General features: G+C 45.2%; 1 protein-coding gene across 10 annotated transcripts in view; it reads left to right on the top strand.

Annotated features, from left to right (window-relative positions):
* Window positions 1–21,088, top strand: part of huwe1 (HECT, UBA and WWE domain containing E3 ubiquitin protein ligase 1) — a 31,254-nt gene extending 10,166 nt beyond the window's left edge. For 4 of the 10 annotated variants that reach the window (XM_029156887.3, XM_029156882.3, XM_029156885.3 and 1 more), the window contains 59 exons: window positions 19–76; window positions 183–359; window positions 480–725; window positions 1,020–1,153; window positions 1,237–1,349; window positions 1,438–1,620; window positions 1,711–1,927; window positions 2,008–2,130; window positions 2,219–2,456; window positions 2,619–2,966; window positions 3,175–3,297; window positions 3,385–3,480; window positions 3,593–3,862; window positions 4,205–4,357; window positions 4,462–4,589; window positions 4,678–4,759; window positions 4,943–5,119; window positions 5,224–5,775; window positions 5,901–6,096; window positions 6,277–6,444; window positions 6,568–6,719; window positions 6,806–6,872; window positions 7,120–7,379; window positions 7,464–7,675; window positions 7,780–7,962; window positions 8,193–8,365; window positions 8,445–8,584; window positions 8,728–8,803; window positions 9,032–9,130; window positions 9,223–9,350; window positions 9,427–9,586; window positions 9,795–10,023; window positions 10,115–10,293; window positions 10,378–10,467; window positions 10,606–10,766; window positions 10,874–10,916; window positions 11,615–11,992; window positions 12,179–12,389; window positions 12,554–12,678; window positions 12,767–12,987; window positions 13,101–13,492; window positions 13,648–14,293; window positions 14,426–15,137; window positions 15,249–15,340; window positions 15,479–15,635; window positions 15,716–15,848; window positions 15,999–16,201; window positions 16,300–16,541; window positions 17,176–17,278; window positions 17,461–17,610; window positions 17,687–17,932; window positions 18,027–18,144; window positions 18,224–18,364; window positions 18,454–18,741; window positions 19,019–19,124; window positions 19,236–19,353; window positions 19,696–19,877; window positions 19,962–20,152; window positions 20,233–21,088. In XM_029156887.3, coding sequence (XP_029012720.1) covers window positions 19–76; window positions 183–359; window positions 480–725; window positions 1,020–1,153; window positions 1,237–1,349; window positions 1,438–1,620; window positions 1,711–1,927; window positions 2,008–2,130; window positions 2,219–2,456; window positions 2,619–2,966; window positions 3,175–3,297; window positions 3,385–3,480; window positions 3,593–3,862; window positions 4,205–4,357; window positions 4,462–4,589; window positions 4,678–4,759; window positions 4,943–5,119; window positions 5,224–5,775; window positions 5,901–6,096; window positions 6,277–6,444; window positions 6,568–6,719; window positions 6,806–6,872; window positions 7,120–7,379; window positions 7,464–7,675; window positions 7,780–7,962; window positions 8,193–8,365; window positions 8,445–8,584; window positions 8,728–8,803; window positions 9,032–9,130; window positions 9,223–9,350; window positions 9,427–9,586; window positions 9,795–10,023; window positions 10,115–10,293; window positions 10,378–10,467; window positions 10,606–10,766; window positions 10,874–10,916; window positions 11,615–11,992; window positions 12,179–12,389; window positions 12,554–12,678; window positions 12,767–12,987; window positions 13,101–13,492; window positions 13,648–14,293; window positions 14,426–15,137; window positions 15,249–15,340; window positions 15,479–15,635; window positions 15,716–15,848; window positions 15,999–16,201; window positions 16,300–16,541; window positions 17,176–17,278; window positions 17,461–17,610; window positions 17,687–17,932; window positions 18,027–18,144; window positions 18,224–18,364; window positions 18,454–18,741; window positions 19,019–19,124; window positions 19,236–19,353; window positions 19,696–19,877; window positions 19,962–20,152; window positions 20,233–20,335 — 11,392 coding nt within the window. In that variant the 3' untranslated portion in view covers window positions 20,336–21,088. The remainder of the gene's footprint in view (window positions 1–18; window positions 77–182; window positions 360–479; window positions 726–1,019; window positions 1,154–1,236; window positions 1,350–1,437; window positions 1,621–1,710; window positions 1,928–2,007; window positions 2,131–2,218; window positions 2,457–2,618; window positions 2,967–3,174; window positions 3,298–3,384; window positions 3,481–3,592; window positions 3,863–4,204; window positions 4,358–4,461; window positions 4,590–4,677; window positions 4,760–4,942; window positions 5,120–5,223; window positions 5,776–5,900; window positions 6,097–6,276; window positions 6,445–6,567; window positions 6,720–6,805; window positions 6,873–7,119; window positions 7,380–7,463; window positions 7,676–7,779; window positions 7,963–8,192; window positions 8,366–8,444; window positions 8,585–8,727; window positions 8,804–9,031; window positions 9,131–9,222; window positions 9,351–9,426; window positions 9,587–9,794; window positions 10,024–10,114; window positions 10,294–10,377; window positions 10,468–10,605; window positions 10,767–10,873; window positions 10,917–11,614; window positions 11,993–12,178; window positions 12,390–12,553; window positions 12,679–12,766; window positions 12,988–13,100; window positions 13,493–13,647; window positions 14,294–14,425; window positions 15,138–15,248; window positions 15,341–15,478; window positions 15,636–15,715; window positions 15,849–15,998; window positions 16,202–16,299; window positions 16,542–17,175; window positions 17,279–17,460; window positions 17,611–17,686; window positions 17,933–18,026; window positions 18,145–18,223; window positions 18,365–18,453; window positions 18,742–19,018; window positions 19,125–19,235; window positions 19,354–19,695; window positions 19,878–19,961; window positions 20,153–20,232) is intronic. The other 6 variants (XM_029156892.3, XM_029156889.3, XM_029156886.3 and 3 more) reach the window with 5 other exon arrangements.
* The last annotated feature ends 4,029 nt before the right edge of the window (window positions 21,089–25,117 follow it).

The raw sequence follows: 25,117 nt of genomic DNA, 5'->3' as shown, positions 1-25,117 counted from the left end.
ATATGGTCATTCTTACAGGGTGGTAGGCACTGAGGAGCGGATACCCATTCCTCTAATGGACTATATTCTTAATGTGGTAGGTACATATTGTTTGACAGTAGTCATTGTGGAATTAAAAAAAAAAACAATGTAAAGAAATGTTTCTAATTTCCTAGGTCACTCATTATTTCGTGTTTTTCCAGATGAAGTTTGTGGAATCCATACTGAGCAACAACACCACAGATGACCACTGTCAGGAGTTTGTCAACCAGAAGGGATTGTTACCACTGGTTTCTATTCTGAGCTTGCCCAACTTGCCCATAGATTTTCCTACATCCGCTGCCTGCCAAGCTGTGGCTGGAGTCTGCAAGTCCATCTTGGTAAGAAAGTTGTTTTTATTTATTTATTTATTTGAACTTGATGTTAAATAATTTACAATATTTGAGAGAGAGGCAATTGATCTTTGACAGCCAGGTTTTCTCCCAAATTCTCCCCCTTAGACACTGTCACATGAACCTAAGGTACTCCAAGAGGGCCTCTGTCAACTGGATAGTATCCTGACATCTCTGGAGCCACTTCATCGACCAATTGAGCTTCCTGGTGGATCTGTTCTTCTCAGAGAGCTGGCTAATGCTGGCCATGTGACTGATGCCACGTTGTCTGCACGTGCAACACCACTGTTGCATGCCCTTACTGCAGCCCATGCTTACATCCTTATGTTTGTTCATACTTGCAGAGTAGGACAGGTAAATGTACATGTATTTTCTTTTCTTAATTCACCCCTGATGCACGTTAGCTTAATTGTCATAGTGGGAAATACATCATTTGTCATTTGTTATTGATTTGTTAGTTACTTCCAATATAAACTATGTATGAAAGGTAAAATACTTTTTTACAGGCAATGTAATAATCAAACAGGAAAGTTAGAGGGCAACGAAATAGAGCACAAAATAATCGCTCAGTGTTAACTTTTTATCTCTGCAAAAAGGAAAAGTAATATTAATTGTAATACATTTTTTGAAAACCCTCTCTCTTAACAGAGTGAGATCAGAGCCATCTCTGTCAACCAGTGGGGTTCCCAGTTGGGTTTAAGTGTTCTCAACAAACTGAGTCAGCTGTACTGCTCTCTGGTATGGGAGAGCACTGTACTGCTGTCCCTTTGCACACCCAACAGGTGAGTCTACTATGCTGTACCCTTTTTATTTTGACATTGTTTTCAGCTATAACCTTATAATAATGTGTGCCTACTCCAAATAGTCTGCCACCAGGTTGTGAGTTTGGGCAAGCTGATATGCAAAAACTGGTGCCCAAGGAGGAGAAGCCATCTGGCAGCACTGCAGCAACTACAGCTTCTGGCTCCAGGAAAACTGGTAATCTAACTATTTAACTTTGTTCACTGAACAGAAAAGTGCCTATATGTCCATGGAACATCCCCCAATGTATCCTTTTTTTTTCTAGCAGAGTCTGAAGCGACATCTGTGGATTCATCTTCTAGTGGACTGTTGGAAGGCATGGGTCTAGATGGGGACACCTTAGCTCCCATGGAGACGGATGAACCCAGTGCAGCAGATCCTAAGGCCAAATCCAAACTTACACCAGCTATGGCTACCCGCATCAAACAGATTAAACCACTGCTGTCTGGTAAGATGCATCTTTGAATGCACAGTGTTCTAAATTACTTCTTAAAGTGCTCTATTTCGTTGCCCTCTAACTTTCTTGTTTGTTTTCCAGCTTCATCTCGACTGGGAAGAGCTCTAGCTGAGCTCTTTGGCCTGCTGGTAAAGTTGTGTGTGGGCTCTCCAGTACGCCAGCGTCGCTCCCACCATGCCACAAGTACAGGCACAACCCCCACACCTGCTGCTCGCGCCACAGCTTCAGCCCTTACCAAGCTCCTCACCAAGGGTCTAAGTTGGCAGCCTCCACCCTACACACCCACACCCCGCTTTCGGTAAGAACAGACTGTTTGCAGTCATTATTAATTTGTGCAATGTGCATGTTCTAAGGTTTTGGGTTTTTTTTTTCCTGCAGGCTGACTTTCTTCATCTGCTCAGTGGGCTTCACATCTCCTATGCTGTTTGATGAGAGAAAGTACCCATACCACCTCATGCTACAAAAGTTCTTTTGCTCTGGGGGTCATGATGCCTTATTTGAGTAAGTTGCAGACTATTGAAGGTCGGGAACGCTATTTTTTTTTCATTGTTCTGGATTGACTTTTATTTTCAATGCTACTTTTATACAGGACATTTAACTGGGCCCTGTCAATGGGTGGAAAGGTGCCCGTGTCTGAGGGTCTGGAACATCCAGATCTTCCAGATGGAACAGGAGAGTTCCTGGATGCCTGGTTAATGCTGGTGGAGAAGATGGTGAATCCAAGCACTGTGCTGGACTCGCCTCACTCCCTGCCAGCTAAAATGCCTGGGGTAACACCCACAATGCCACAGTTCAGTGCCCTTCGATTTCTCATAGTTACACAAAAGGTTAGTACTCACTATAAATTTTATCATTTGTCATAGAGTAAAACAGAAATGCTGATGTGCATGTTGTGATATTTAAGTGTTTTTCTATTTAAAATAGGGAACACAGTTAACATGTTTGGCATTTTTTATCTGAACATGGTTATGTTTGCATTCTTCACCAAGGCTGCATTCAACTGCATTCGAAGCCTGTGGAATAGAAAGCCACTGAAGGTGTATGGAGGCAGGATGGCTGAATCCATGCTGGCCATCCTCTGCCACATTCTTAGAGGGGAACCAGTAATCCAGGAGCGCCTGTCTAAGGAAAGAGAGGGAACAGTTCGCCCTGATGACGAGGGGACCTCGGCTGCTGCTTTGGCACCCAGTGGGCCTCCAGGAGCATCTGCAACTAGTGGCGAGGCACCTGCAGCAACTGGAACATCTTCTGCAGGGCAAGCAGGAGTACCGGCTGATGAGTCAACCAATTCCACCCCTCGCCGTGAGCCCCAGGTTAATCAGACTCAGCTTACCCAGGTATTGGAAAACGATGTGTCAGGCTGTTCTCAGCTGAATCTAATTCCTTTTTTCTCTTTCCCTTTTGTCAATTGATGAAGAAATGCCCTGAAGTAAATCTGTAAAGATTTCCACATTTATTTATATTACTGGGTTTCATATTGTTAATTATCTTGGCTTTTTAATCCTGGATTGTTTTGCTTTACACTAAAAGTACTGTCTGTTTTAGCTTATGGATATGGGTTTCTCAAGAGAGCATGCAATGGAGGCTTTACTGAACACCAGCACAATGGAGCAGGCTACAGAGTACCTCCTTACGCACCCTCCTCCACTTCTTGGTGGAGCAGTAAGAGTAAGTCTTAATTCAAACTCAAATGCACATTTTATTGTTTTTATGTCACTTTTGACCATCTGATATTATTACTTCTACATTATCTAGGACCTAACGATGTCTGAAGAAGACCAAATGATGAGGGCCATTGCCATGTCTCTTGGTCAAGAGGTCAGCATGGAACAACGCTCAGACTCTCCTGAGGTGTGTCATTCTTACTACCCAAAGTGCACACAAAAACTCTAAAGCATTTCCTCATAAGTTAAACTTGATTAATGCATTTTTGCACCAGTTAAGATTATTTGTCTGCTTTCAGGAAGCAGCACGTCGACGTGAGGAGGAGGACAGAAGAGCGAGGGAGCGGGCTGAGGAGGAAGAGGCTCGTTGCTTGGAGCGTTTCATGGAGGCTGAGCCACTGGACCCCCAGGAGCTGCACTCCTTCACTGATTCGATGCTGCCTGGCTGCTTTCATCTTCTGGATGAGCTACCTGACACAGTTTACCGACTTTGTGACCTACTGATGACTGCTATCAAAAGGAGTGGTCCAGCATACAGAGATCTTATCCTCGGCCAGGTTGTCCGCCAGGTCAGTGCATAAATGCATGATTAAATTGTAGTTTGCTCTGTATAGCCCAGTATACATATAGTTGCAGGAAATTTTTTGTTGTTGAAACAGAAACCATCACCTGGCTTTTTATAACATTTATCTTGCAGACATAATATTCAATAAAGTCACAGTAAAGTTTTTAGCATGTGAAAATGAAAGTTGTCAGATGTGATTAGTTGAATATTCCTTTTTGACTTTTTGATTTTTGGTTATAGCACTTACACTGAAGGGTACAAAAGGTTACCTGACCTGCAGCTTTGTATAGACCTGCAAATGCACAGCATGTATGTACCGGTCTGATTACAATCATGTTATGTTAAGGTGTGGGAGGCAGCAGATGTGCTGATCAAGGCAGCTGAGCCACTGACTACTAGTGATACAAAAACAGTGTCTGAGTGGACGAGACAAATGGCCACGCTGCCCCAGGCCTCCAAGCTGGCAACACGAATTTTACTTCTCACGTTGCTCTTTGAGGTAAAAGAAACTCACCCACTGACATTCCTAGCCTTCTAAATGTTGAAGAGAATAAACTTTTTTGTTGTCATATTCTTAAAAAATATTCTTTTCTGTTTTTAAAGGAACTGAAGCTATTGGGTGCCAAAGTGGTGGAGAGTAGTGGGATACTTGATTTGCTGATTAAACTGCTTGAGGTTGTGCAGCCCTGTCTACAGGCTGCCAAAGAACAGAAAGACATCCAGACACCAAAGTAAGTTTGCACAGCCTTTAATTTCTCTCCTCATCCACTTAGGTTTAGTCTTATATTTATTTTTAAAAACTGCTACTTTCTTCTGTAGATGGATCACACCAGTGCTGTTGATTATTGACTTCTATGAGAAGATGGCAGTTTCTTCGAAGCGCAGAGAACAAATGAACAAGGTATACTTGAACTTTAATACAAAGTCACAAAGATTAGAAAAGGAAATAATTTAAGTTAAAGGACAGCTTGTATTATAAGCATTTAATGAAGCTCAGTGTTATAATAAAACACCTAACACTAGGACCTTTTTTTCCCCTCACTCCTCTAGTGTACAATAAATGAACTGTATTTCTGTCTGACAGTATCTGCAACCCAATGGGAATAACTGGCGATGGTTTGATGACCGCTCAGGTCGTTGGTGCAGTTACAGTGCTTCAAACAACAGTACCATTGACTCAGCGTGGAGGGCAGGAGAGAGCAGTGTCCGCTTTACAGCTGGCCGCCGTAGATACACTGTGCAATTTAACACCATGGTTCAGGTATGTTGCACAGGAATATTTAAAAACACTAGTGGGACTGTTTGGTAATTCCTGCAGTTTTATTCCTGGGTTGTTTACTTGATTCCAACCACTTTATCTTGTAGGTCAACGAAGAGACTGGTAACAGGAGGCCAGTGATGTTGACTGTCCAGAGAGTGCCTCGCATGCCCAAGCCTACCAAGACTGGTAGCATCACTGATTCAGAGAGAGAAGAGCCAGAAAAGGCCAAAGTAGAGGAAACCCAGCGTAATGTGGATTCAGGGGGAGCAGTGGAGATGAGCGCTCCAAAGGATGATTCCAGCCAGCTGAAGGAGAGTATCTCTGCACCTTCATCTACCCTGGAATCTGATTACTCTCAGGGCACGGATATTGTTGTGCAGGGCTTGACTGAGGACATGACCACTGTTCTTATTCGGGCTTGTGTCAGTATGATAAGTGTTCCTGTGGACCCAGACACCCTCCACGCCACACTGCGTCTCTGTTTGCGCCTAACACGCAATCACCAATATGCTATGATGTTTGCTGAGCTGAAGAGCACGAGGATGATTCTGGGACTAACACAGAGCTCAGGCTTCAATGGCTTCACCCCACTTGTTACCCTTCTGTTCAGACACATTATAGAAGATCCGGCCACTCTTCGGCACACTATGGAAAAGGTTGGTCTTTTTCTTAATCTATGTTTAAAAAAAAAAAAAGTTATTTTAGTGTTTTTGCTATTGTCAATGGACAATATGCTGTTAACAGATCTCTTGATAACAAGATCCTCAATACATTACCACAGGTGGTGAGGTCAGCTGTAACCAGTGGAGCAGGCAGTACCACCTCAGGCGTGGTGTCAGGCAGCCTTGGTTCCAGAGAAATAAATTACATCCTTCGAGTCCTGGGCCCTGCTGCATGCCGTGACCCTGAATGCTTTACAGAAACTGCTAGCAACTGTGTCCGTATTGCTCTCCCTGCCCCCCGTGGAGCAGGTACTGGTAAGAGTGTGGGGATTTTGTCTTATTTTTTATTTATTTATTTTTTTTAGTTTAGTCATGCACTTTAATCTTTGCCGACTACCTGGATCAGCTGTGAGTCAGGCAGTTTCTGGTTCTGTAAATTGGTTTTAAAGACCTAACCAACATTTTTCACCCCATTAAATTTTTTTTTTTTTCAAGCCTCTGATGATGAGTTTGAGAACCTTCGAATCAAGGGGCCGAATGCAGTTCAGCTGGTGAAGACTACTCCTTTAAAACTGTCACCCTTACCTTCTATCCCCGATACCATCAAGGAGGTCATCTATGACATGCTAAATGCTTTGGCTGCCTACCATGCTCCCGAAGAACGTAAGAGATTTTAATAAGTATTTGTTTGCATGGGTACTTATTTATGTCATCATCATAACAGTTCAACATAATTTACTGGAAAAACTTCAGTATGATAGATTAACACATGTTTGCGTGGAACAGCTGAGCGGCCAGATGACCGTACAGCAGCAGCAGTGCCTGGTGGTCAAGATCTGTGCCAGATATTGCAAGATGTTGGTGATGATGTTTATCAGCAGTACCGACTCACCCGGCAAGGCAGTGACTTTGACTCTCAGTCTGCATTCCATATCAATGTAAGTCTAATTGACAGAAAGTCAAAAATTTCATTGAATTAAAAACTGTTTCCCCAGAATAAAAAAGGCTGTGTCTTTTTTCACAGTCTCAGGTTTTCTCTGCTGATGGAGCTGTGGCTGAATCCTCTCAGTCTGGCACACCGCAAGGAGAAGGTACCTTTTTTTTCCCTCATTTCTCTCGTGTGAATAACCCAGCAATTTAACATGTGTATACTGTATAATCTATGAATAAATCAACAGCAATGCCTGGAAATGAGTCTTGCAGAGATGTTTATCGTAGCCGACTATCTCACTATAGCTGCTTGGGTTTTAACTTGCATTTTTATGTTGATTGAATACTCAAGATCACTGAGAGATGGAAGTGAATTTGAAAGTTCATAATGATCTGTATATCTCATAGGGACAGCAATTCATTCTGCTGTGCTAAACTTGTCAGCTTCTACACCTGAAGAAATGCGAGAGGAGAAGAAAGAACAAGAGGGTGAGAAGGGTACCAACTCTGATGAGGGTAAAGCAGCTAAGGTAAAGGCAAGCAAGCCTTTAATGCCTACCTCCACCATTTTGAGACTGCTGGCTGAACTGGTGCGCTCCTACGTAGGCATTGCCACATTAATTGCCTCCTACTGCTATACTGCTGGACAATCTGAGCTCATTAAGGAAGTAAGTAGTTAAATATAATCACGTCACATTTCACACTGCTATATTAATGTGTCTAACATTTTTATTGTAACTGTGTCCCAACAGGACTGCAGTGTTCTTGCCTTTGTACTTGACCACCTCCTACCCCACAACCAGAATTCAGAGGACAAAGACACCCCAGCTTTGGCGCGTCTTTTTTTAGCCAGCCTAGCAGCTGCTGGAACAGGCACTGATGCTCAGGTAGCCCTGGTCAATGAGGTGAAAGCTGCTCTCAGTCGAGCACTGGCAATGGCAGAAGGTGCTGAAAAACATGCAAGGTAAAAGGCATAGGTTATCTACAGCAAACAGGAATTTGATATTGTAATATCACATGGATGTGTGCAAACCTATACTAATATTCCTTTGCCATTTTTCTTCAAAGGCTTCAGGCAGTGATGTGCATCATCAGTACCATTATGGAATCATGTCCTTCCACATCCAGTTTCTATAGTACAGCAGCAGCCAAGACACAACATAATGGCATGAACAATATTATAAGGCTGTTTCTTAAGAAAGGACTGGTCAATGACTTGGCTCGTGTGCCTCATAGCTTGGATTTGTCCAGGTATGTTTGTTTAATTTGACTGATACACAGTAGCAGCTGTACAACACTTACGATTAGTGGTTAAAAGGAGGCAAAGAATTGAACTCAGCAACAGTTTTGTCTGTATTTAAGATAGATAAAGTGGGTTTTCAGTGTAGTAGTCAATGTAGTATTACTACTACATTTAAATGGGTATGAAATGATTCTGCATTCTAACTGTTTTATTTTTTTGTTTATTTTTATTTTTTTAGTCCCAACATGGCCAACACGGTGAATGCTGCCCTTAAGCCTCTGGAGACTCTGTCCCGCATTGTTAACCAGCCGAGCAGTCTGTTTGGAGGAAAAGGAGGCTCCAGCAAAAACAAAGCTGAACATGACAATGTGGGCACTACCCGGGACAGTAACAGCAACACTCAGGACCAAGGTATTACCATTGATAAGGTACTTCTAGGTATAATGTCATGCCGAATAGACCTGTTGCTCATATTTGGCATCTTTTCCAGGTGAATCTGGTGAGGCTGAGCCAGTGGAGGGAAACCACAGGGTGCAGGGCACAGACAGCGATTTAATGGATGGGGAGACAGAGGGAGACACTGTAGTCATTGCTGGTCAACCAGAGGTTCTCAGCACACAGGCTATGCAGGTAAGTTTCTAATATACAACATAGTTTTGTTTTTATAATCATCATTTTATAGCTAAAGCCAAATGTCATATTTTCCACTGTAACTAACCACTGCATAATGAAGCGTGTGTGTGTAACTGGTACATGATTTCCTGTGTTTGTAGGTTGAAAACGAGTTGGTGGATCTCATTGATGAGCTACTGGAGCGAGATGCTGGTACAGTCAACAGTACAATTATAGGTAGGCTTGAATTTATTATATTTGGAGGTTTAAATGGCGTACAAGCACACCCAACACCACTAAACATAAGTCAGAGATGGATAGAAGGAATAAAGAAGCCAATGAGGAATATCTGCACACAGATCACACATTAATTTAGACTTTATTGTATTTCATTCTATTGTTTGAGTTATTACTGTATTGAAGGGGCACATAATCCAGAGTTGACATATCACTGTTCTCATTCAGTAGGCCGCAGTGGTGAGGATGAATCACAGGAAGATGTATTAATGGATGAGGCACCGTCCAATATTAGCCAGGCATCCACTCTTCAAGCAAACCGGGAAGGTAAGACAGTGGGAATAGTTGTTGTGACTGTTGTTGCTGATGGCTTGTTTATTTTTGAGGCCTTGTTAGTGACCAGTTCTCCCCTCCATCAGACTCTATGAACATCCTGGAACCAGAGGATGAGGAGCACACACAGGAAGAAGATTCAAGTGGCAGCAATGATGATGAAGATAGTCAAGATGAAGAGGAGGAGGAAGAAGAGGAGGAGGAGGAGGATCAGGTATGAATTTAATTATGAATTTTTAAAAATAATTTTTATTTGTCCTCAAGGCTAACAACTGCTTAATTTCTTTTAGGATGATGAAGAAGGAGATGAGGATGATGACGATGAAGGTTCAGAGATGGAGTTGGATGAAGACTTTCCTGACATCAATGCTGCACCACATATCCGATTTGAAAGGTTTGACAGGGACGATGACCTCATCATAGAGTTTGACAACATGTTCTCTAACAATGGTAAGTGAGGTCATTGGTCCATTGGTTGACCTCTTGGCGTCTTTTTGATTTGTGATGCTGTTATGATTATTACCTACCGCTATTGTTCGGTCCTTATTCAGTGCTTTGTCTGCTTTTGACATGCCAAAATGCGTAATTATAGGACTTTTATTATATGGTGCCTGAGCTGCCCCTCCTAATGTTTGCCTGTTCTTTTTCTTTCCTTCAGCTGACATCCCTCCCTCCCCAGGCAACATCCCCAGCTCCCACCCCCTTATGGTGCGACACGCTGATCACAGTTCCCTCACCCTAGGTGTTGCAGGCACTAGCAGTCGCCTAGCCCAAGGCATGGGCCGCAGTCAACGAACACTGCGGCAACTCACTGCCAACAGTGGACACACAATCCATGTCCACTACCCTGGCAACCGTCAGCCCAACCCTCCACTCATCCTACAAAGGTGAGTTTTTTTATTTTATTTTTTTTAAAGCTGTTTTATATCTTGTCTTACTTTCTTAGAATATAATTCATATTGTCTGTTCGTACTCTAGATTGCTGGGCCCCAGTGCTGCTGCAGACATTTTACAACTGTCTAGCTCCCTGCCTCTGCAATCCCGTGGTCGGGCCCGCCTTTTGGTTGGAAACGAGGACGTGCACATTATTGCTCGTTCTGATGACGAGTTGTTGGATGACTTCTTTCACGAGCAGAGCAGTACAGGGGGACAAGCAGGTGAACATTGCCACAGGTGTTCCTAATACAATGCTGTTTTCATTTAGTATTGGCCAGAATTTCAAACCAGATTTCTTTGTCCAGGCACACTCTCTAGTATTCCTACGGCATTAACTCGATGGACAGATGAGTGTAAAGTTCTGGATGCTGAGAGCATGCATGACTGTGTAGCAGGTAGGTTGATTAACAGTTTCCAGTTGTATTTGGCACAGATGCTTTTATTTTTTATATAATAGCAATAGTTTGGTCAGTTGCTAGATGGTTAACTCACTGCCATAACAAAAGATGAATTCTCCTATTTGTCTCTTTCAGTGGTTAAAGTTCCTATCCTGCAGCATCTGGAGAGTCTGCGAGATGAAGAACTAGAAGAGCGTAGGGAGAAGAGGAGAAGGCAGCTGGCTGAGGAGGAAGAGTCAAAGCAGAATGAGAGGAGGGCCTCTGGAGCAGAACAGGCAAGAGAACAAAGCTTGCAGGTTGGCAAACTGTCTTGAGTCATATGAAGAGGATTTTTCCAACAAACTAAAATCTTCTTTAGCACTTTGCTTTGTTTTTCGCTAACACAAGCCATTTGTGTCCATAGAGTTCTGGTTTGGGGACAGTTAATGGTGCTGAAAACACTGCAGGTAATGGCATTTGTGCAGATCTTTTTTTTTTTTTTTTTTTGATATTTAAAATCCTTTTTGGGGGTCTTAGTGTTGGGCTCCAAGATGCAAGTTGGCAGTGAAGCGTGCTCTGGGATGAGGTAGTAGTTTGTATAGTTTTAGGATCACACCAGATCTTGGAGATAACTATACAGTCTACTGTCTTTCTTATGGCACTGCCATTCCCTCTCGACGATTTGAACAGCTGTTAAGAGGACCTACTCTTGCAAATAAATCAGACTACAATGAAACAATTGTCTCAATCATCTAATTGTGCAGTGTCACTGTGTTAGATGGATTTTGCCTTTTATTGCATTTGTTTGCAGCTGTCTGTGCTGTGGTGAGGTAGTAAGTTGTGTTGTTGTTGGGGATCAGAGTTTTGCGCCCCTGTTCAGGAGATAACTATACAACTTACTGCCTTCCTCATCAAAGGACTTTAGCATCCATTTAGAAAGCCATTAATTAATTTTTATTATTTTGTTTGTTTGCTTGCTTGAGAATTGTAACAGTTATGCCGTATATTTAGAATGAATATTATTTGCTATTTTTTTTTTAACCTTGTAATCTAATTTGTAAAAGATAAACGGCTTAAAAAGCTTTGCGGTGGGATTTGTTTTTTAACAAATAATGTTTGGAAAATATGCTTCGTTTTACACAAGTTTTTTCTCTGGATGTTACAGAGGGTGAACAGGCCCAGGGTGGTACAGTCTCATGTCTGGACCCACCCAGGGTCTCGGAGGGCTTCCTCACTGCTCCTCCATCTGGAGAGGTCACCCCAACCACACCTGCTCCTCACGAACAGGCTTTAGTCTCTCTTGAGACTGCAATCAGTCAGCAAGTTCACCAGCCAATTGCTGATCTGCTACTGGCTGAGTCTCATGCCAGCTCATTGGTTGCTCTGGCAGGAGCAGGTCTTCCACATTTGTCAACAGCTGACAGGCCAAACAGTGAAGTGGAGGCGTCTCAGATGGAAATGTCCCTGGCACCCACAATTGGTGAGAGAGCCGGAGGAGGAGTTAGTGGTGGTGGAGGAGAAGCCTTGGAGGAAGGCAGGGAAGGTAGAATAAGTTTATCTTTCTTTACAGAATGGCCAAGAGTAAGGACATACATCTGTAATGTGATGTTTTAAAGTATCTTATCACACTTTCTGAACATGGAAAAGCTAATTAGCCAAAGAATCAATTATCCTACTGTACACTGAAGGATAGCATGTCATAACTCTTTCACTTTTTTGTTTCTATTAGCCTCCTTAAGTCCAGATATTGTGGAGACCTCAGAGCCTGCGATTGTAGGTGGGTCACAACTAGAAGGGTCACCAATGGATACCAGCAGCCCTGCCTCTGCCACTCAGGACGAAGCTGCTGCCAATCCTGCACAGACCACCCAGCTCTCTCAGGAGTTGTCTGGTAGTGGGGAGAGTGGGCTGACTGACAGGCAGACAGATGCAGAGACTGGGTGAGCTGATTATGTACTTTGTGAAGTGTAGTATTTTTGTTTTTGGATTTTACTGTTCGTTGTTGTGGTCATTCAAATAAGCTACTTAAACTAAATCTGTCATTATGCCAACGTCTCTGGTCTCTATAATGCTTACATGTTTATATGCATTCTTTGGTTTATAGCTCTACTTCAGTCTCATCTCCTGGGGAAACGATGCCTAGGAGTGACAGTGCTGACAGCCAGTCTCAGGCCATCCAGGAGGAGCCCCTCCCCTCCACCAGCAATGAGGAAGAGGATCCACTTGCTGGTAAAATTTATCTTCTATTCTATATTTTCTGAATATTATGTTTTTATTATATATTCATCTTGGTTGTTGTAATGATTTGTTCTGACAGGCATTAGTTTACCAGAGGGTGTAGATCCCTCTTTTCTGGCAGCGCTTCCTGAAGACATCCGGCGTGAGGTGCTACAGAATCAGCTTGGCATCAGGCCACCCTCCCGCCCTCCTGCCACCACAAACATGCCTTCCTCTACTGTACCTGTGCTGGGAGGACCAGGGGTTACAGAGGTCAGCCCAGAGTTCCTGGCGGCTTTGCCACCTGCCATCCAGGAAGAGGTGAGACTGAAAGGGGATTAGAGAAATACCAATGTGTTGTTTTTACCAAAGCTAAAATAAAATATGACCCTGCAGGATTCTTTACTTCACTCACTGGTAATTTGTCATCTTAGGTTCTTGCCCAGCAACGTGCAGAGCAGCAGCGTAGGGAGCTCGCCCAGCAGCCTCCACAAGGAGACACCCCTCTGGATCCAGTTACCTTTATTCAGACGCTGCCCTCTGAGCTCCGGCGTAGTGTCCTGGAAGACATGGAGGACAGCGTGTTAGCGGTCATGCCCCCAGACATTGCTGCTGAAGCAGCTGCACTGCGCAGAGAGCAGGAAGCACGTCAGAGGCAACTGATGCACGAGAGGCTGTTTGGTCATAGCTCGTCGTCTGCCCTTTCAGCCATTCTGCGGTCACCAGCCTTTACCAGTCGGCTAGGAAGCAACCGTGGTGTCCAGTACACACGACTAGCTGTGCAGAGAGGGGGCACATTTCAGATGGGCGGAGGAACAAATCACAGGTGAGTTGACATATGACCTAACTGAGGGGAATTGGGACTACACAGAAATGTAAGATTTTGGGGCAAAGGGGAAGGTGTCAATAGTAAATTTAACATTTTACTGTTACTATTTGTGCACTTTTAAACAAACTGAATAAATGTTTTCTTTTCTAAAGACCATCCAGTTCCAGTGTGGACTCTCTGTTGCGTCTGCGAGGTAGATTGCTACTGGATCACGAGGCCTTGTCCTGTCTGCTTGTTTTGCTTTTTGTTGATGAACCGAAGCTCAACACCAGCCGATTGCACCGTGTGCTCAGGAACCTCTGCTACCACTCTCAAACGCGTGGGTGGGTCATTAGGAGCTTGTTATCCATCCTCCAGCGTAGCAGTGAAAGTGAGGTGTGTGTGGAGACGTCACGCCTAGAAGACTCCCGTGGCAAGAGGAGCATCCAGGGGGGTTGTGGAGGAAAAGGTGCAGCCACGTCCTCCCTTTCCACTTCCTCATCTTCATCTTCCTCTATAGAGCTACTTAACAGGGTGGAGTCTCGAAGCTCCAGCCAGCTTTCCTGGCTATCTGTTTCTATGGACGCAGCCCTGGGCTGCCGGACAAACATTTTCCAAATTCAACGAGCATCGGGTAGAAAGCATGCTGACCGGCACTCAGCTGGCAGTTCTTCAGGATCTGGAACACTGGGAGGAGTGGCAGGTGCTCCTGCAGGTGTCACGTGTGCGGGAGGTGGAGGTTCCACTGTTCACATTCACCCACAAGCTGCACCAGTGGTTTGTCGACATGTTCTGGACACTCTTATCCAGCTAGCAAAGGTAATGGTCTGCTTGTGTTCACCTGGCATATCTTCATGTATGAATTTTCTATGTATAAAAGTTATGTTCACATAATGTATTATTGTTGTATAAAGGTTTATAACTGTTTAATATTTTTATTTGCCCCTAAAGGTTTTTCCCAGCCACTTCACGCAGCAGCGCTGTAAGGATCTGTCAGCATCATCTTCTGAACTGGACTCTCGTCTTTGTTCTGGCTCCTCTGGAGGAGGGGGTGGGGGCTCTAGAGCAGGATCGCAGTCACAAAGCAACCCCAGTTCCAACGTCTCAAACACCCCAAATTCCTTGGCTTCCTGTATTATTACTCCCCAGTCTCTAGGTATCTCCACTGATTTTTGGGACCTCCTGGTCAAGCTGGACAATATGAATGTTAGCCGCAAGGGCAAAGCCTCTATGAAGACAGTGCCTCTGGGGGGCAGTGCAGAGGCTGAGGGAGCCCAGTTTAGCCTGGAAACCTCTCCTCTAGGTCAGCTCATGAACATGCTATCTCACCCCGTTATCAGAAGGAGCTCCCTGCTCACTGAAAAGCTGCTACGCTTGCTCTCCCTCATATCCATTGCCCTGCCTGACAACAAGGCTACAGAGGTGCCTGCAGGACACCCCACCCCACAGGCCAATCCCAGCATAGCAACCAGTTCAGGAGCCACAGTTCCAGTCACAACACCGGGCACAGTGTCTGTGGTGTCTACACAGCCCATTGTGGCAGGCCCAGGAGCCTCTGTGGTGTCTACAGCCCAGGGTACATCCTCAGGGACAAGTCTAGCAGTCTCGCAGACATCCTCTACAACCATCTCTATACCTATGTCCACTGGAACAATCTCTACAGGTAGCCTTAATTTGTTCCAGAATCAAATATCATCAGTTCACTATCAATTTATTAATGTAGCAGATTTTAGTAGAACATAATGATGTACATCTTTTTCTTTTTCCAAAACAGGCAAACAGAGAGGCAGTTCTGTCAGTACAGAGTGTGACAACAAGATGGCCTCCACTGGACTCACAGAAAAACAGCTTCAGCTGTCTGTCGAGGTATAGAGAAAAGCATGCAAAAACCAAATGTTATGTCTTTTGCATTGTAGTATTAAAATATAAATAAATAAGTGGGTGTTTAGAACAGAACAGTGTAATATTTTCCTAAGCCTACCTTCTTGTTTGTTTTTCCTCAAGGTGTTGACTTCTCACTCCTGCTCAGAAGAGGGTCTTGAGGATGCAGCTAACATTCTGCTGCAGCTGTCCAGAGGGGACGGAGTGACCAGAGACACTGTGCTGAGACTGTTGCTCAGTGGAGCTAGGCACCTCGGATACACACTGTGCAAACAGATTGGTCAGTACTGTTTACCCAAAACAGGGGTGGCCCATTTACCTGTTGTCTCTTTTTACATGTGGACTTTTTCTTTCTTTTAGGCACGTTACTAGCCGAACTTCGAGAATACAACCTGGAGCAGCAGAGACGGGCGCATGCGGATTCGCATTCCCCTGATGCCCCTCCTGAAGATTCCTCCATTTCATCCAGACTCAAGGGCAAAATGACAAGCAGGTTAGCATGTGGCCTGTTCACCAAAGGCTCCTCCAAACCCTAGTTTTATTAGCCAGACTAACATTATAGAATGCTTGTTTTGTGTTGAGTTTCAAGTATTTATTTTGCTGCTTCTTCCTGTAACTTTTGTGTTGGTTGGTCGGTTCACAGGTTCGATGGGTCGGAGAGTGTGGTGATAGTGGCTGCACAGAAGCGCTCTCTGGGAGGTCGTGAACTGCAGCTACCCTGTATGAGTTCACTCACCTCCAAGACATCAACACAGAAGTTTTTCCTGCGAGTGCTGCAGGTGATTATTCAGCTCCGCGAGGACACGCGACGTGCCAACAAGAAAGCCAAACAGACAGGGCGATTAGGTAAGAATGTGTTCTATAGGCACAGTTCACGCTATATGTAATAATCTAAAGGCTGTTTGAAGTAATGCAAGCTAACTCCTACTCCTCTGAATGGCCAGGATCCACCAGTTTGGGCTCAGCCAGCAGCATCCAGGCTGCAGTGCGTCAGCTAGAGGCTGAAGCTGATGCCATAATCCAGATGGTGAGAGAGGGTCAGCGTGCTCGCCGGCTCCAACAGGCCCCCCCACCCACCACCTCTGCCTCTGCTGCCGCCCCAACCACTGCTGGGTCCTCATTGGTGGCTTCCCATGCTCCAACTGGTGCTGCCCCCCCTGCTGGCACGGCTGCTGCTGCCGCCACGGTTAGCATGGGCTGCACTGACAGCGGGCATACTCACACACTGTAGATACTTTATAGTAGGAAAAGCGAAATGATCAATAACCTTTTGATCCTCACTATAGCTATTTCAAAATTACTATAAATGTAATGACTGCAGCTAATAGTTGCTGTTAGATTTTATATCTATATAAGTTTTCTCAGTGCATCTTGGAAATCCATAAACTAGTCCATTACATTTAATGTGCATCTCTCCTATTTTTAAAATATAATCAATAATTTATCTACAAACATATAATGCAGTGTGGAGTCATCCAGGTTTTATGCACATAGACATCTACTCTGTTGCCGTGATGAACATTGACTGCATTCTTAACGAGTGTCTGTGCGTTCTTCTGTTTTTAATCGTGCTGCCTGCTGTGAATGTTTTCATCTGTTTTCATTTTTTTGCTGGCTGACATGGCTTTGTGCTTTTTGCCCTCCTCCCCTTCCTTCTCAGTCCCTTTGCTTTCTTAGTGGATTATGGGAGTCCTGTTTGCATGGCAATGTCTGTCAGAAGGATTATTAAGAAAAACAGTGCTTGTAATCCTAGCATTTTTTTTTTTCTTCCAGTTGTTCACCCTCCATCTCTCTGCTGTTTCCTTGTTTGTTGTCTGTAGTCTGAAGTGCAGTCGATGTCAGAAGCCCAGGCAGCCCAGAGAGACGACTCTCCAATGGATGTTGACCAGCCTTCTCCTCTAGAGCAAGACACGGCGACTTTAGGTATGAGCTCTATGCAAATGGCTAGTAACTAAATAATGCTTGTTGTTTTCCTTTTAAACATTCAACACTTTCATATGTAATTGTAATATGTCCTTGTGAATCTGCACTTGGGCATTCCCAACATCCTAAAAGTATCTATTGATATGATGCATTCATACACTAGTGGGTTTTGTCTTTTTCAGATGAAGAAGGAAATGGTCAGTTAGAAAGTGAGGAGAGACTTCCAGACCTCCCTCTGCTCAGTGAGCAGTTACTGTTGGATGAGCTGTGGGACATGCTCGGAGAGTGCCTGAAAGAACTGGAGGAGTCGCATGACCAGCATGCTGTGCTGGGTAAGCAGAATTCTTCTGACATGTTTCTTTTAGGATTTCACTTAGGTTTCCTCTGACATTTTCCTTCTTTTCCCAGTTCTCCAGCCTGCCGTGGAGGCTTTCTTCCTAGTTCACGCCACTGAGCGAGAGAGCAAGCCTCCTGTGCGGGACACCCGGGAGAGCCAGCTCTCTCACATCAAAGACGAGCCTCCACCGTTGTCCCCGGCACCTCTTACACCTGCCACACCGTCATCCCTAGATCCGTTCTTTTCCAGGGAACCATCCTCCATGCACATCTCTTCCAACCTACCACCAGACACCCAGAAGTTCCTTCGTTTTGCTGGTGAGCCTAAAGGAAGTTACTAAGTAGAGTTATCGCACTAGTCATACACTTATGACATAAATTGTCTAACAAGAGTAAATTGTCTTTCCTGTAGAAACTCACCGGACGGTGCTTAACCAGATCTTGCGTCAGTCCACCACTCACTTGGCTGATGGGCCTTTTGCAGTGCTGGTTGACTACATACGCATCCTGGACTTTGACGTTAAGAGGAAGTAAGGGAGATTGTTACAGACCTGTTATACTGTTTCTGATTGTACTGGTGCCTTTTTTAACGAGTGGCTTTCTTTGCAGGTACTTCCGCCAGGAGCTGGAGCGTTTAGATGAAGGCCTGAGGAAAGAGGACATGGCTGTGCATGTCAGGAGAGATCATGTGTTTGAGGACTCTTACAGGGAGCTGCATCGCAAGAGCCCAGAGGACATGAAAAATAGGCTGTGAGGCTCTGTTATAAATCTGTCGAAATTCATGTCTCCAATATAGATGCACTCAGCCTGAGTCACACACTGCTCTCTTTCCATTACAGATACATTGTGTTTGAAGGGGAGGAGGGCCAGGATGCTGGTGGCCTGCTGAGGGAATGGTACATGATCATCTCCCGTGAGATGTTCAACCCCATGTATGCCCTGTTCCGTACCTCCCCAGGCGACCGTGTCACTTACACCATTAATCCCTCCTCTCACTGCAACCCCAACCACCTCAGCTACTTCAAGTTTGTGGGTCGTGTGGTGGCTAAGGCAGTGTATGATAACCGGCTATTGGAGTGCTACTTCACCCGCAGCTTCTACAAGCACATCCTTGGCAAGAGTGTCAGGTATTTAAGCCACTGACAACCACATGCAGTTAGTTCAGATTACTTTGGAAGAAAATTTATCCGCACACCTGAATTTGTTTCGGCAAAGAATTAGAATCCACTACAGTGTAGTTGTTATTTGATGTGTGCTGATTTTACAATAAGTATAATGTTAGAGGTCACTAGAAGGCCCTCTGGTGGAGACATGGCAAAGCACACCATGACCTTGACATACATTTCTTAAAAACCAAGCATTATAGCTTTGAATGTTTTTCAACATGTTCAATTCAAATATCAGGTACACAGATATGGAGAGCGAGGATTACCCCTTCTTCCAGGGACTGGTGTACTTGTTGGAGAATGATGTGTCCACATTGGGCTATGAGCTGACATTCAGCACAGAGGTCTGTCTTGGTTGTTTCTCTAAAAAGCATCAAGTAAACGTTTTGAGTTCCACATGTTCTTATGGCATGTGGGTTCTTCCAATTACTGATTCATACGCTCTGTGAATGTAGGTCCAGGAGTTTGGGGTGTGTGAGGTGAGAGATCTTAAGCCAAACGGAGCCAATATCCTGGTTACAGAAGAAAACAAAAAAGAGTATGTGCACCTGGTATGCCAGATGAAGATGACAGGTGAGAGCATTTCACTGAGATAAACCTTCAATGTAGATGTGTTCATTTATGTTTTAATAACAGATGTCCTGTTTAAATTGAAAGGAAATATTATTCTGTGATGCACAAATGGAGCAGTAGGTGACGGTACTTAAAAATGTTGATAATCAATCTACCCATCAATATGCATCAACAGCTGAAGGTGATTTCTCTGCATGATGGCCAATGTTCATAAACGGCTTCCAGCAGCTAGTCAAATACATTATTCAGTAAAGTCTTGAATTATTGCGACAGTAATTGAAAGTGTAATGTTGATTGCATAAAAAATAAAGTGTATGACCTAAAGGAAAAATTGTACTTTAGGTGCAATCCGCAAACAGCTGGCAGCCTTCCTGGAGGGTTTCTATGAGATCATCCCCAAGAGGCTGATCTCCATCTTCACTGAGCAGGAGCTGGAGCTGCTCATTTCTGGCCTGCCCACTATTGACATTGATGACCTGAAGGCCAACACTGAATACCACAAATACCAGTCCAGCTCCATCCAGGTACTGATGAGTCCATTCTGGAAATACTTATTAAAAGTAAGTTCTGAACTTTAGTAATACCGTATTTTTCACTTCTCTCTGTAGATCCAGTGGTTCTGGAGGGCCTTGCGGTCCTTTGACCAGGCAGACCGGGCCAAGTTCCTGCAGTTTGTCACTGGCACGTCCAAGGTTCCTCTTCAGGGTTTTGCTGCTCTGGAGGGCATGAACGGCATCCAGAAGTTCCAGATCCACCGTGATGATCGCTCCACTGACCGCCTGCCATCTGCTCATACCTGGTAAACCTGCTGCACTTTTAAGCATAAAGCATAGGAAACCTGAAGTACAACTATTCACATTCTCCCTTCCTCTCTGCCAGCTTTAACCAGCTAGACCTCCCAGCCTACGAGAGCTACGAGAAACTGAGACACATGCTGCTGTTGGCCATTCAGGAATGCTCCGAGGGATTCGGACTGGCTTAAATAATGAAACCCTTAACACATACAGACATGCATACAAACACGTGATTTAGATTTGCCTACTCCTGATGCATCCACACTGATAAGCTCTCAACGCACACACAACACATGCTCACTGACATTACTGGATTTATTGTTGAATGGCCTAGACTTACTGGTTTGTATTCCATATAAGACAGGTAAAACCAGCAAGTGACACGGACTGATTGAGATTGCGTTACAACACAGAGAGCCTCATTTTGACACTGTTGTGTCTCCCTTCCCAGTTTAATGGCAAATGCAAGAGTGGATTCAGAGCATAAACATGGACTAATATAAGAGATGTTTTCTTCATTTAGTTTGATTTCGCTGTACAAAGGTTTGGGAATTTATTATGTTTAATCTTTTTTTTTTGTTGTTTTCTGGCTGTGTAAAAAGAAAAGAGAATGTTGTTTGAACAGGATGGTTATAAAACCTTTGGGGAAAAATGTTGGTTGTTTCTTGTTGCAGATTTGTGACCTCACAAGCCTTGACGATGGGGAACCTTTTTATGGGGGGTATATGAACAACTTGAGAAGTTTGAGATATTCACAAAAATGCACTTTTCAAAGTTTTGTGGCATTTTTAAGGACGGATGGTACAAAAAAATGAAGTGAAAACCTGGAGATAAAAACATTAACCATAAATTCTAGAGTATTTTTGGCAATTAAATCGCTGACCCAGCCTTGAGCCTTTGAATCAGAGTGGAATAACTACATGAATAAATGCATAAAATTGCGTCTATTGTCTCTTTTAACATGCAGTGAATTTTTTTACATCCCTTGTAATGTGTAAACACGCCTCAGGTCGGTTATTATTAGCTAGTTATCTACAGTATTCTCAGTTGTCAGGTTGTCTATGCTTTAATTTTGGTTGACTGCCATTGTTCCAAGCAGTGAAGCAAGCGGTCCTACTTGTCAGAATCACTTGAGCTGTGTGTGATGAACGATGTCCTGGGACACGCTTCATGAACCGCTTGAAGTTGTTGGGATGAAGGAGAAGAGCTTGTTCCATCAGTGCTGTAGCTTCCCATGCTCACGGGGCAAGTGTGCCCTCGAGGCTCAGACAGCTGCGTGCACCCCCGGTTGTGTCACAGCAGCAGATGACGGGTGATTTATACACGGCAAACGTGAGCATCAAGTGTTTGTGTTAGCAGATAAAGCATAGGTTATTGTCATTTGAAAATAATTGTTCATTGTGCAAACCAGGATGCTGTGTAGGCGAGGTATTTGTTCATAATTATTCCTAAATCAATCTTTTCTTAAGAAGCATTTGTTTCTATTTTAAACTAAATGTAACCAGGAATTGACCTGGTGGTAGTAATGGGACCAAAGGTGCAGCTGGAGACCGAGGAGCAGCGCAGCACATCTGGATGTAGAGAAACGTGAAGTGTCAAAGCAACAGGAGCAGCTTGTGGTTAGTGCACAGTGCTGAGACACACACACACACACAAAGACCGTCTCACTGAGGCTCAGGCTGTGGACGCACGAAGACGAGAACTTGATTTAGATCAACATGCAGGAGACTATTAAAAAAGACTATTACAGGTGAGCACCGCCTGTAATATCACTTATTTGAATTAAACTCGGCCTCTGCTTCTTCTGCCGCTGAAGCGCGTGCACGTGCGCACTTTGCACGTCCTCCTCCCTGCGTCTCCATCCTTTTACCTGCTCTTGCATGCTGAGTTTTTTTTCCCCACTCGAGGACACGCCACCACAATGGACCCCCCCCCCCCCACACACACACACACCCCTCACCCCGCTACCCACACTCCTGCTGGCCTTCCTGCGCTTTCTTTAACCCCCCGGTGAAAAGCTCCACCGGTTGCAGAATAGCGAGCGTCCATGTCTGATTTGGCGCGCGCTCAGGCGTGATAAATGAAATTACAGCGCTGTTGTGCAGAGACTCCAGCCCCCACACTCAGTCCTGCTTCCGCGGTGCATTCCGGGCCCCACCTTCCTTCAAGCAGGGAGCACAGATGCAGGTTGTAGCCACGCTTGATTTACACAATCTATAAGCATCTGTTGATGTGCGCAGGCCTTGAATTTTAATTAAAGGAGAACAATTATTCCACGCAGGATATTTGCTGCCCCTGAAAAGATTTCACGTACAATTTCCTGTTCAGATGTTCAGAGGATTGTAGCGTGGCTGTCTCCGCTGCAGTGCCCCCCGCCTCCGCTAGGTGGCGCCCATTAGACCGTTCAGAATGAGTGAGCAGCATTCTCCGCGTCACTGCAGCTTTGTTTTCGCTCTGATGTTTTCCATTTCATGCTTCGGGCACAATTAGGAGGGAGTGTCGCAATAAATGAGAAACTGTGATTCAGGCCTTTGGTTTGCATGCGACTAACAGTGTGACCAATCGCAGAATTGGTCAGACTGCAGTGCTTCAGTTCTTGGGGATGAGGAATGAATGGCTGCTGGATTGTCTACAAGGCTGGAGTAATGATCCGGAGCGTGTTTTGACTAAAAATAAAAAACTTTGCATTTAACAAAGTGCATCCCTCCCCATTAGTTACGGTGTAGCTAAGCAGGAAGTGAAGGGCGCTGGAGTTCATTAATAATGACTTTGTGTAGGAGCCAGAAAGCTCTCAGCCTCAATACATTTCACCAGAGTGTGTGGAGTAAATCATGATATTAGGACTATAAAGGCAGCCTCAGCATGAGCCTGAATGGGCAAAGGAACAAAATAAGTTCATTAAACTAATTGGCTTAATGTTATTAATCAGTAAGATTGATATTTATACTAAAAAGTCGCATAGCGCTTTGCAGAAAAGTCCTGGTTGAATGTTAGCCTTGGTGCTATTAACAGGCTGAGAGCTCCTCACTGATGCTTAGTCATTGTTTTGTGCCTTCATTCAGTGGAAATCTGCTCGTTAGACTCACGGCGTTGCCATAATGTGCTGCTCTTATTTTGTCTCGATCTTCCTGCAGCGAGTGATGTGAACTCCGCGTTACGCAACGCAGACAAAGGAGAGGCCTTGACGGATCGGTGTGGACTGGACGGGCCCTGAGTTCTGACGGGTCGGGGCGGGTGTGACGACGAAGCCGCCGGGTTCGTCATCGCCCCCCCCCCCCCGATTGGGCCGCGATCTCTGCTCCGCCCGCGAGGACAGGATGCGAGGTGTGGTCACACACCAGAAACATGCAAATGCAAGACAAAGGTCAGGAAAGGTCCATTTCTAAGAGTTCAGCCTAAACGGGCACATCCCACGCTTTTCCCATCGCGACCTCTATGGTATTAACGTCTCGTCGGCGCTGGTCCAACCTCATCGGGCCTCGTCGTTCGCTGACGTGCTGCTGCGGGTGAAGCGCTGGTCGTGTCTGGCAGCCGGGCCACTGAGCAACGGCAGGAAACCCAATTGGAGCAATTTGCCATCAATTAGCGCGTGATTAACGCCGGGTCAGAGACGGGCGGCCGGCCTCATGGCCACGTAACGACTTTAGAGGGATCGATGGATTTACAAACACAGAGTGTGGAGTCAGCGGCCCTGAAGAGGCAGAAGGATGCGGAGTCTGAGTTTGGCTCTGCTGCTTCTTCCTCATCACATGGACGCCTCCCTCCCTCCCTCCCTCCCTGCAGCTCGCTGCTCTCATTTTTCATCCCCTCTCCCTCTCAGTGTCTCCAGGAACCTCGTCAACATTCTCACACCTGCATCTGCATCTACAGCAAACCACGAGCACGTCCTCATTACACTGGGCGGTTTCAAGCACAGGGTATTTGCCTTGATTAATAATGCAGGAGCGGACGAGCTGCATGGAAGAAGTTCAACATCAGTTGCTTTTTTCCTGAGAACGTGTGACTGCGTCGGAGGACGGATGTTGTTCACAGTAATGAACCAGTGATCGTTGGCCAGTTCCTGTATTTCCTCGCTTCCACGGAGCTGCTCAGAGCCTGAGCTCCATGCAGTGTGTTGCTGCAGGCTTGAAGGACCTCTGCTGTTACTTTGGCTCAACACATCTGCCGTATATTGTGTCCACTACACCTACTTATTGAAGTTTCCTCTCTCTCTCTCTAAAACCTCCACACCCACTGCAGCCATTTACCTTATTGCCTCCGCGCACCTCGCTTTTAAAGTGATGGAATTGTGTGTGTCTCATTCGCTGACTGCATCATTCCCCCCCATCGCCGCCCTGAGTGGTCCATTCAGAGCCTTTCCTCCTCGTAGATCATTCCATCTGTCCCGCCCGTCTGCCGGCGATCTCGCTTACAGCGGCTGGAGGGAGGCAGCAAAATAAGCAGAGAGCCTTTCAAGGGCGAGTGAGACGTCTCCCGCAGATGAGTGTTCATGAGCCAGGACCTGGTGAGGGGGAGGTGAGGGGGAGGCAGGGGGGAGGCGAGGGGGAGGCCTCCTCGGCTTCCTGCTCGAGCCTTAACGTGAAATAATAACCCGAAACAATAACAGAGAGACAGGAGAGACGTTCCCTACAAGCTGGACACTAATTTCCCTCCAACGTCCACATGCAATTACCTTCTGAAGCTGCTGTGTGTTCAGTCGATTAATCATCTTAAGATCCGACCGGAGGCCAGAAATCTAGCTTTCATAACACATGAGCTCCACTCATTCTATCACCACTTCTGTGTTTGGTTCAGAACTGCCCACTTATCGCGGATTCCGTCCCCAGGTCTGTCTTTCCTGTCTCTCCTGAGGATAACACCGGAGCTTGTCGCCTCTCTGAGCCCGCGCCATCCGTCATCGCGGCCGTGCTTTTGTGCGCGAGCCCGGCGGATCCTCCGGCAGCCGTGGCAGATGGCGGCGCTGGCACCGT

The sequence above is a fragment of the Betta splendens genome, chromosome 7 (assembly GCF_900634795.4).
Source record: "Betta splendens chromosome 7, fBetSpl5.4, whole genome shotgun sequence".
Taxonomy (NCBI): Eukaryota; Metazoa; Chordata; class Actinopteri; order Anabantiformes; family Osphronemidae; genus Betta; species Betta splendens.
The sequence above is the reverse complement of the archived record's forward strand: the minus strand, read 5'-3'. Positions and strand labels throughout refer to the sequence as shown.